Source organism: Gekko japonicus, unplaced genomic scaffold (genome assembly GCF_001447785.1).
Source record: "Gekko japonicus isolate JY-2015 unplaced genomic scaffold, Gekko_japonicus_V1.1 scaffold744, whole genome shotgun sequence".
In the NCBI taxonomy this organism is placed as follows: Eukaryota; Metazoa; Chordata; class Lepidosauria; order Squamata; family Gekkonidae; genus Gekko; species Gekko japonicus.
Genome location: NW_015165258.1, coordinates 166,474 through 177,621, shown reverse-complemented (window position 1 = coordinate 177,621; position 11,148 = coordinate 166,474). Strand labels below are relative to the sequence as shown.

Below are 11,148 nucleotides of genomic sequence, written 5' to 3'. Positions count from 1 at the left end.
CAGGCACCCCCAGGGCCAACGCCGGCATACCCAGAGGTGTGGCAGCTGCCGGGGGTCAGGGTTTCTGGCAGGGCACACTGCTGCAGACCCTCAGCCACACACTGCCAGAGAAGTATGCCCAGGGGGGTTTGCAACGGCAGTATTGCTGGTAGCGTCCCCGTCTGCACACTCCACCCAGCGTCACTGGGGAAAGGCCATACAGCCCATGCGAAGGCTCACAAACGGGTGGGGAAGGGAAGGACATATAGGCGGGTGGGAATGTGGGTGGGCTGGAAGGAAGATGTGAGTGGGGGGTCCTAGGAAGACAGAGGGCCTCGAGGCACTCTTTGCCTGGGGCCCTCCTCAACCTGGAACTGGCCTCGTGTCTGACTTTGGCACACCCAGCCCACGTAAAGATAGAAGATGCACAAAAACAAAATGTATGGAAGTGACTTCATCCAGCTTCACAATCCAGGACTGGGAGAACCCTGAATCACATCTGCTCCGATGATCTTTGTCCAGCCACTGCTTAAAGACTTTGGATGATACCTTTTTAAAACTGTATCACAATTTAGTGATGGATGATGTCAGGGCTATTTTTGGGCAGGAACGCACAGGAACGGAGTTCCGGCTGGCTCCCGAGTTGGCCACGCCCAGCAGGAACTCATTAGCAATATAGGCCACACCCAACAGCAGAAACTCATTAGGATTGGCTACAGTAGGGGTGTGTGGCCTAACATGCAAAGAAGTCCCTGCTCCAAAAAAAGGACCTGGGTTTTGACAACAAACAAGGTAAACAGAATAACAAGCAAAAGGTGGGTGTGGCTGGATGACCACACTTCTGGCAACACAGGGGTGTGGCCTAATATGCTAATGAGCTGTGTTGTCAGGGGTGTTGCCTAATATGCTAATGAGTTTCGGCTGTTGGGTGTGGCCATTTATGCTAATGAGTTCCTGCTGGGCCTTTTCTACAAAAAGAGCCCTGGATGATGTCATTCTACAGGCCTCAACTACCTTCCTATGAAGATAGACTCAGGCGGGCAGCCGTGTTCGTCTGAAGCAATAGAACGACATTTTGTGCAGGCACACAGGAAGCTCATGCCCAGAATTAAACTGTGTTGGTCTTAAAGGTGCCGACTGGACTCAGACTTTGTTCTACCTTCTTACGGTCTTTGTTAGTTAAATTTCTGAGCTGGCAATGGTTGCAGTGGTGGTCAGTGGAGAGGCTCTTGTGTAGGGTGAACCTTGATATGAGAACACGGGTGTTACAGATGCATGCTTGGATTCACTGGAAGCTCATTGGAAGTCTTTTGCTACTTACTCCCGCATCTGGATGGCCTTGCAGAGGTTCCCAGACTCAAATTTGGAGAAGAATTTCAGGCACTCTGGAGCATCACAGCTTAAAGAGACAGAAAACAAGGGGCAAGCAGATTATTAAGGGCCTCTGTCAGAAGGAGACAGCTCCAGCTACCCACTTGGAAAATAAACAGAAGGAGAGCCAGTTTGGTGTAGTGGCTAAGTGCGCGAACTCTAATCTGGGAGAACCGGGTTTGATTCCCCACTCCTCCACTTGCACCTGCTGGTGTGACCTTGGGTCAGTCACAAGCTCTGGCACAGCTGTCCTTGAAAAAGAGCAGTTTATGTCAGAGCTCTCTCAGCCCCACCCACCTCACAGGGTGTCTGTTGTGGGGAGGGGGAGGGAAAGTAGTTTGTAAGCCGCTCTGAGACTCCAAGTGAAGGGCGGGGTATAGATCCAATCTCTTCTTCTTCTTCTTCTAAATGCTTGGTGCTTCTTGTAGACTGATTGTAAAAGTCTCCTTCTCCAGTGCAACATAGCTGGAAGATGCAAGGCCCAAGCTTCCTTTGCTAAGCAGGAGACATCACTGCAAGGTACCACCTAGTAGGGCCTCTTAAGAATATGACAAAGTCCTCATGGGTGCTGAGCAACGACACAAAGACTTTGCACCAGATGTTCGATGGTGGTGTTGTGTTTCCCAGACTCACACATGCTCTTGTCTCCTTGTAACCAGGGCACAGTGGACAGAACCGTCTTCAGCCTTCTCCCCCACACTGTTTCTTCCCCCTTTGTGCCACTTTGTGGAGCCGTTATTGGCTCGAGGGTTGCCATGGCCTACCTGGCTGGTGGTGGTGGGGCTCCAGGGTCTCTCCCAGAATCTTCTCTCACGTGCGCCACGATGACGTCACCCAGATATGATGTCATCATGTTGCCAATGTCGAGGTGACACTCTCGTTTTGGGGCAAAACTCTATGGTTTGAGCCCAATTTTACCATAGATTTTTGCCCATGTGAGTTTTGGCGATGTGATGATGTCACTTCTGGGTGACATCATTATGTTGCGTTCAGGGGCATTTCCAGGCGGGTTGTCCCCCCCCCCCGACGAACTGGCTGGTAGCAGAAAGGGGCCTGCAAAAGTGGGGGGACCCCCACCCGGACCGGGGACCTGGCAACCCTAATTGGCTCTGTTGCAAAACTTGAGCACACACACGTTAATGGGCACAATTTCACAGACAGAGCTGATAGAAGGGCACTTTAAGGAGGAGAAAACAGCCAGAGCTTCTGCCCACACAACCTGATCATGACGTGTGACTCCAGAAGACACAGAACTCCCGTTGAACATCTGCTTTAGAAGTACTTTCCTCATTGCTCAACAAACACAAGGACTTTATAATGCACAAAGAGACCCTCACGTAAGCAGAGGCAATGCAGATGCACCAACAATCTCACGTAGACTGTTTGGGCTGCCGCAGGTCTGCTCTGGATGGCAGTGCAGGTGCTTTACAGACTCTGACCAGTGGTCCTGAACAGTGTTCCCTCTAAGCTGAGTTAGGGTGAGTTGACTCACAGTTTTTTAGCCTCCAGCTCACAGATTTTTGTCTTAGCTCAGGAAGGAATGCTCCAGAGCAAAGTAAATTATACATTAGCCAAATCGCTTGCTCACAACTGTAATGCCAGTAGCTCACAAAGTGGCATTTTTGCTCACAAGGCCACACAGTTTAGAGGGAACATTGGTCCTGAATCTCACTGAGCCTGCAGAGACTTGTGTAAGTGAGTGAGAGAGATAGGGTGTGTATCTATGATTCCTCTTTGGATAGTTAAGCTTCCTACTGTAACTGTTTTAATTACTGTGATACTCGAGATTACTGCTCCGAACGTTTATCACTTTGCCCTATTATTATCACTATATACAATGTTACAAATCGCTGTACTCTTGATCGTTTCTCTTTGTTGGCATATGGGCTGATTTGCACTGTTATCTTTTCTTTTTAAAGTTATTGTTATGCCAATAAAGATAATTGGGATTGGAATTGGACTGGTAGAATTTTGAGGATGGGTGCCACCACAAAATGGCTGCCATGGAGGACCAGGCCAATCACAAAATGGCTGTCATGGGCGCTTGGGCCAATCAGGCTACTAACACGCAGTCCCTAGTGTCCAATTTGTTTTGGAAAATCCCAGCAGGAAACAAAGTGGCATACAATGGCAGATGTACAACGGGTGGTACTTATGCTGTTAGCTTGGCAGCACAAGGGCACTGCTGTGCACTGTTTGATGCTCACACCTGTGCTCCCCACTACATCACTCTGGACTAGTACCTTGGACCATCTAAGTTAAAGATGACTCGATCTATTGTATCATCGGGCTGGATGATGCGGCGGATGTCTTCAAATATTTTGGCCCTGCAAAGAGGAAAAGGAGGCCTGAGCTGGTTTATGGACTTCGGCAACACACAGAAGGAAAATGCTTGTCCCGCACCCAATGCTTTTACAAGGTTCCCTTTCTGCCCTTGCACCCTTGATTCTATAAAACCTTCACAATAACCAAATTCTTTTTCTCCAAATGTCATTAATGCTAGACGAGAAGGTTGCATTGCAGAAGGCGTGCATTCTGTCCAGCTTATTTGCATTAAAGACTGATCGAAAGGCAAACTTATTTATGAATGTATTTCACTTACAACCCTGCTTTCTCCTCAGTGGTGAACCACAGTGGCTTTCATCATTCTCCTCTCTCCCATTTTATTCTTACAACAACCCTGTGAGGTAGGTGAGGCTCGGGGAGAGAGAGTGACCGGCCCAAGGTAATAAGAACCTAAGAAGAGCCCTGATGGATCAGTCCAGCCTCCTTTCTCACCCACTGACCAATCAGTTACTCTGGAGGGCCAACAGCAGGGCAAAGAGGCTGAGGCCTTCCCCTGATGTTGCCTTCTGGCACAAATATTCAGAGGTTTACTGCCTCTGAATGTGGAGGTTCCCTTTAGTCTCCATGGCTAGTGGCCGCTGATAGACCTATAATCCATGCAAGTTTCCCAGGTAGTGCAAGGATTCAAACCCCGGTCTCCCAGATCCTAGTCTGACACTCTAACCAGTGCACCACAGAGACACTAATTTAAGCCTCATGGGAGAATACGACCTGGGTTGTTGTTAGATCCACTTGGTCAGTTGTGTTGGTCTGAAGCAGTACAACAAATTTAGAGTCCAGTCGGCACCTTTAAGACCAGCAAAGGTTTATTCATGGTATGAGCTCTCATGTGCACGCACACTTAGTCAAATACGTAGAATGGCAAAAAAAAAGGTTCAGACTTATAGCTTATGACTCTAAATTTACTGTACTGGTAGTTGATGTTGTTAATAATAAGCGGTAAGATTCAAGCGGTGGCACAGTGGGTATATCCCACTGTCTTAACATCCAAACTGTGTTAGTTCGAGCCCCGCGCTGGTGTGAGCAGCCAGCCTGTTGTCCCCAGCTCATCGTCCACCCAGCGATTCGAAAGCTTCGGCAAGTAGATAAAATGGGAACCACTCCTTAGAGAGGGTGGGCACACCGATCTCCCTTGTGGGAGGGTGTTAGCTGACGGTCGGGACATCCTGGTCGAGGTTCGGAAAAGGCAGAAGAACTTCTCGGCTACAAAAAATCCCTGCAGTGGATGTTACAAGCAGCCATTCGGAAAATGACTGAGCCAAGCCAGAAGATGTTTGCGCCGTGCAGTGACAGTGTGTGCAATTAAAATGAATATATGTTGTCTTCCCTATCCCCTATGAACATTGTTAGTCCCCTGTCTAAAATGTGTAACTGTACATCGCTTTGAGCCCACTGGGGAAAGCGATTAATAAATTGAAAGTATAAAAAATAATAATAATAATCAAGTGGGCTCAGAGTGGGGTACAACATTTTACATCAAGAAAAATAAAAACAGTCCATTAATCTAAAGTATACAAATAAAATACAGAAATCTTAACACAATAGATGGTATACAAAAAGCATAAAACCTATATGGCGTCGCAGTACAAATCTGACCCCCAATGACAGGGAGGAGAAGAGTGAGAGGCTACTAACTGGCCGAACCACTGCTGTCCTTAACCACATGCTTGGTGGAACATCTCTGCCTTACAGGCCCTGTGGAACTCGGTGACCAACTTCCTTTCCCTGCCAGCTCGGTTCTCTTGCAATGCACTTGCCTGTAGGACTGAGCAATGGAAGCAAACGGATGAGGATCCACGGAGCAGACAGAATAATAATGGGCCCAGTGACCAAAACGCTTCACATGTTACCTTGTAAGTGTCCGATCCCTCACAGCTATAAGTCCAATACACGTTTACGCAAAGTAGTATTTTATTAAAGCCATGTTAGAGCAGGAACAAGTGCACTGTTGAGAGTACCTGAGACGGGCTTAGCAGGGGATAATGAATGACATTCAAACCGTTAATAACCAATAGACTTGGTTCCCGCCGCGCGGGCAGACTTTCGTATTCGCGCCCAAAAGCCTGAGAAGCAACGTTTCTATAAAGATAAACAATTAAAGCTTCACACGGTCCAGCTCATTATAGTCTAAGCAAAGCGGCTCCTTCTCCACACCTGTTAATCTTGCAGATAAGCGTACACTAGCGTCCATAGAATGGAATGCATGAGACAGGGATACACACAGGGCACACAAGAGGCATGCGCAAATGCCAGAGGAGAGGGGGGGGTTTCTATCCACAGACTTCAATGGCAGCTAGCTGACAGTAAGCAGTGTTCCCTCTAAGCTGAGTTAATGTGAGCTAGCTCACAGTTTTTTAGCCTCCGGCTCACACATTTTTGTCTTAGCTCAGGGAAGATGGCTCCAGAGCCAACTAATTTATGCAGTAGCCAAATCGCTGGCTCACAGCTTTAATGCCAGTAGCTCATAAAGCAGAATAATTGCTCCACAGCTTGGTGGGAAACATTGCTTGTAAGCCTTACGATGTCCCTGTAAGGTAGGCTAGAAATTCTAGCCAAGGAATACAGGGCAGAGATCAGGCTTGAAAGGAGGTTCTCCCAGATCACAGCTCATCCTACCGGTTTGTGGAGGAGAGGTCCAGCAGTGGCCACTAGCCATGATGACTACAGCCAGGGGTCATTTTGTAGAAAAAGAGGTGCAGGAGCTCATTAGCATAACTCATTAGCACAGCTTATTTGCATATGCCACACCCCCTGGCATCACCGAAAGTGTGTCAGAAGGCAACACCCACCACTCAGGCTCCACTGGACTGTTTTGGATTGGTAGGTATTGCCGGAGGGGGGGGAACGTGCAGATCTGCCCTCACAGAGGAGGGAGAGCTTGTACCTGAAGGTGGGCTGGGGGGGGGCTCTGCAACTTACCTGGCTGCTCCTTGCTCCTCGTGGCCTGACTGAAGGCTGCTGGGAGCAGGGGGCAGGGCTTGTTGCATGTGCCCGCCCCCTGGGCTCCTTACTGCCGGAGCTCCGCTCCTGTGCGCTCCCGCAGGAAATGACCCATGACTACAGCAAACCTCTGCATATCAGTGCTGTGAGGCAACACAGGGGAAGGCTTTGGCCTCTGTTCCCTGTGTGAGGCCCTCCAGGGTAACTGGTTGGCCACCGTGTGAAACAGGTTGCTGGACAAGATGGGTCACTGATCTGATCCAGCAACAGGGTTACCAGTTGCCCACCTGTGGCGGGCACGTCCCTGCCCCCAGACTCCACTGCCCATGCTCGCTCAGCCAAGCAACAGAAGAAAAAATGGAGGGGAGGACGTTGTGGATGCTGTAAAGTCACATCCGGCGGACAGTCTGCAACACTCTAGGAATTTCCTCTAATCAATACTGTCTGGGGGAATTCCCAGAGGGGGCGGCATCAGGGCTATTTTTGGGCAGGAACGCACAGGAACGGAGTTCCGGCTGGCTCCCGAGTTGGCCACGCCCAGCAGGGACTCATTAGCATAATAGGCCACACCCAACAGCAGAAACTTATTAGGATTGGCTACATTCGGGGTGTGTGGCCTAACAGGCAAAGGAGTTCCTGTTACAAAAAGAGCCCCTGGGTTTTGACAACAAACAAGGTAAACAGAATAAGAAGCAAAAGGTGGGTGTGGCTGGATGACCACCCTTCTGGTAACATGGGGGTGCGGCCTAATGTGCTAATGAGCTGTGCTGTCAGGGGTGTGGCCCAGTATGCTAATGAGTTCCTGCTGTTGGGTGTGGCCTATTATGCTAATGAGTTCCTGCTGGGCTTTTTCTAAAAAAAGAGCCCTGGGCGGCATGATGCTCCACCCCCACCCCCAGAAGAAAACTCCCCGGGGTTTGCCAGCCCAGGGCTGCAACCCTACCCAGCAGGGCTCTTCTTCAGGTTCTTGATCAAGGATGCAGGGAGATGAGCCAGCACGAAACATTCTGTGGTTCTCCCCCCCTCTGTTTGTAAAGGGGGGGGGAGTCATGCAGACTTACTTTGGGATGCTGATCCTCCTCTGGTGTATAGACTGACTATAGGGAAGAGTTTGGTGACCCCAGAAATCTGGAAATGCCAGCACTCTGAAGTCTGGAATGGATTTGGTGCATCCCGCCTTTGCCATGTAGAGGCGAGGGTTATGGAAAGGAATATTCCCTGGATGTCTCTCTAGGAGTTTTTTTATGACCTCAGAGGCCCCCACAGCTCCTTGGAGACCAGGCTCACAGGAGTTTAAGCAATGGGCCCGGCCAATTTGTATGTTGCAGGAGACATCTTTGGCAAGAGGGTTCAGACTGGCTGTATCGGCTTTGTCTTGAGCCTGGAAGGGGTCCAGCACAGGCACCAGTTCATCAGGAGCCAATTTTCTAGGTTCATGAGAAGGTTTTTCCTTCTTCACACAATTCTTCACTGGAACTCTGGAAGCCTTCTGGAGTAATTTTTTCCTGTTAGCAGTTTGGTCTCTCTCTCCACCTTTTGGCTGGTGGTTTATAGGGGCAGCCTTTGGAATCACATTGAGACAGGAGCGCGTTGGAGTCCCGGTCGCATCCTCAGAGCTCATTTCATCTTCAGCCTGAGATTTTAACTCCTTGACAACAGGAAAAAGACACAAAACCTGACATGTCCCCTTCTGTAAAGTACCTTGTAGAATTTGTAATTTAGTGCCCCAGACCGGGATAGTCTTACCAGAAAGTTGCAGGAAAGTTCCAAACACATTGCCCGGTACTGTTCAAGCTCTGACTCTGGTCGATCAAGCTCTGGTTTGGACATCAGCTTCTCAACATCCGTCTCTAAATCATCATCCTTTCAAAATAAGAGACAGGAAGGAAGTCGCAGAAAGAACCCCCAAATCCTATAGAAGCCTGCCCTGTAATGTGAGGTTGTTCTCTGATCAATGGGAATGGGCTTCGTCTAAAGCAACAGGGGTCCCCAATGCCATTGACCCCTTGGGTGGTGGGCCCATATGCACTACTGAGAAGAAGACTAGGTGCCACCACAAATTGGCTGCCACAAGGTTGCCAACTCTAGGTTGGTTAATTCCTGGAGATTTGGGGGTGAAGACTAAGAAGAGTTGGGTTTGGAAGGGGGGGGGGGAACTGAGCAGGGTATAATGCCATACAATCCACTTCCAAAGCAGCCATTTCCTCCGGGAGAATTAATCTCTGTAGACAGGAGATCAGCTGTCATTCCAGCAGACCTCCAGGCCCTACCTGGGGGGTGGCAACCCTAACAGGGAACGGTCACAAAATGGCTGCTGACACCAAACACAAATAAGTCCAGCATCCTCCACTGATGCTGTCTCTGAATGTGTAGTCCCTACAGACCCAAAGACAACGCCTCCTGGACTCTCCTGCTCCAAAGAGGCAGAGGAAAGTCAGGATGTTTGCTATCGGCACCATCTTGGGGCTCACTGCCACCCCCACCCCCTGACAGTGCACCAACTTGAAACTACCGTAGCAACTGGCAGGAGGGTTGTGGGCAGAGGCATGGGGAGGCCTGATGCCAGCTGTGGCAGTACATCATTTCCAGTAAAAATCTTGAAGGGATGCAGAGTACCTCTAGGAATCACCAGGTATGATAAGGTACGGTTTTACCATAGAGTTTCTGGAGATTCCTAGAGCTACCCCATGTCACTTCTGGGCTTGTTCCAGAAGTGATGTACACACACACACACACACACACACACACACGATGCTGCCGGGTTTAAAGAATTTCCCACTACTACTGCTTGAAGTGGTGGTGGGCAATGGGAGCTGAGGGCAGGATATCCGGCCAACCCCCACTGTGGGCTTCACAGCCCTCCCTGAAAAAGGCTACTTGAGGGACAACACACAAGCACAGCACCTTAGTGGCCCTTTCTAGCATCTGATCCCTGCTAAGTCGGTCATTGCAATACTATCCTCTGGCCATCTGCCTTGGTGTCACTATAGTGCAGCAGAGGAGTGGCAACAGCTCCCTCTACTGGCAAGTAATTGCAGTGGCACAGAGAACATGCCCTCTCAAGCTTTCCGACAGGGATACCAGCTTTCTACCCACATGACTTCTTCCTACATGTTACTTGCATTTCCACACTTCTAACTGTTTGATGAATCTGGCTTCAGCATTTTCTTGGTTTTTAAATAAAACTTTTGGGTTGGCAGTTGTTTGCAGAGAGAGAATAAGCAGGGTCCTCTCCAAAACTGCCATAACCAAAGATCCCTAAGTATTAATGTCTGATCGATCCTCGTCCCGTGGAGGAGTTAAGCATCCGTGCCTAGGGGTTTGGCTAAAACAAGAAAGGCTATCTCAGTATCACCCAGAATCCCAAACAAAGCTTACTTCCTCCTTGACTTCTACTTCCTCGTGATTTAAGTCCTTCTCGACCTCCTCTCCATCTTCTTCACAACCATCTGAAATGAACAAATGAAAGATCAAGAGACTGTCTAAAAACCCGTATGAGAGCCCATGCAGATGATCCAATGACCCGTCATCTGGGTCTTCTCCTGCAGGCTAGCTTGAGCTCTTCTGATCTCAGAAACTAAACAGGGTCAGCCCCGAGCTGGATAGCTCAAGCAAGCCCTTCTTGGATATCGAAAGCTGAGCAGGACCAACTCTGGCAAGTGATTGGAAGGGAGACCTCCTTGGAATTACAGGGTTCTGTGTGTGGAGGCAGGCTATCAGGCCACCTCTCTGAAAACATCCTAGCCCCACTAGGGGTCACCAGAAATGGCCATGACTTCCAGGCATGCAAGCACACACACAAATACCCACCAAAAAGAAGAAGCTACACAGGGTCAGCCCTGGCCAATATTTGGAAGGGAGACCATCAAGGAATACCAGGATTGTGATACGGAGGCAGGCAGTGGTAAACTACCTCTAAAAATCTCTTGCCCTGAAAACCCCACAGGGTCGCCACAAGTTGGCTGTCGCTTGATGGCCCCCCAAAAATAAAAAAGACAAAAAGAATTTCACCACAGGCTAAAGGTGGTGGAATGGTCACCTCCAATGTTACCTATAAGCTGTGGAGTCTTGTGAGCAAAACTTCTACTTTGTGAGCTACTGGCTTTAAAGTTGTGAGCAAGCGATTTAGCTACTGCATAAATTAGTTTGCTCTGGAGCCCTCCTTCCTGAGCTGAGACAAAAATGTGTGAGCCAGTGGCTAAAAAACTGTGAGCTAGCTCACACTAACTCAGCTTAGAGGGAACACTGGTCACCTCTAAGCTATTTCCCAACGTACTGCAGCTCACATTTTAAAGACATTCTTGATTTTTAGGGTCTCCCCAAAACCAGTATCATCAGCATGGTGGGCAGAAGGCAACTTTGGAGCCCCTCGATTGCTACTGAAGTGAAAAGCAAAACCTAAAACGGAAAACTGGAGAACTCTGAGGTCCTTTAAACATTGCCTTAGCTACAGGGGTGGGGCCACAGCTCAGTGAGTAGAGCATCTGATTGGCATGCAGAAGGTCCCAGGTT

The 11,148-nt window shown here is 49.1% G+C and overlaps 1 protein-coding gene across 1 annotated transcript in view; it reads right to left on the bottom strand.

Moving 5' to 3' along the window:
• The window catches only part of AGBL1 (ATP/GTP binding protein-like 1), a 346,662-nt gene extending 335,727 nt beyond the window's left edge, over positions 1-10,935 (bottom strand). Inside the window, exons 1-6 of the mRNA XM_015410173.1 lie at positions 10,923-10,935; positions 10,015-10,085; positions 8,383-8,499; positions 7,698-8,284; positions 3,594-3,677; positions 1,301-1,378 (exon numbers count right to left, since the gene is read on the bottom strand). Of these exons, the coding sequence (XP_015265659.1) occupies positions 1,301-1,378; positions 3,594-3,677; positions 7,698-8,284; positions 8,383-8,499; positions 10,015-10,085; positions 10,923-10,935 (950 nt within the window). The remainder of the gene's footprint in view (positions 1-1,300; positions 1,379-3,593; positions 3,678-7,697; positions 8,285-8,382; positions 8,500-10,014; positions 10,086-10,922) is intronic.
• Positions 10,936-11,148: the final 213 nt, after the last annotated feature.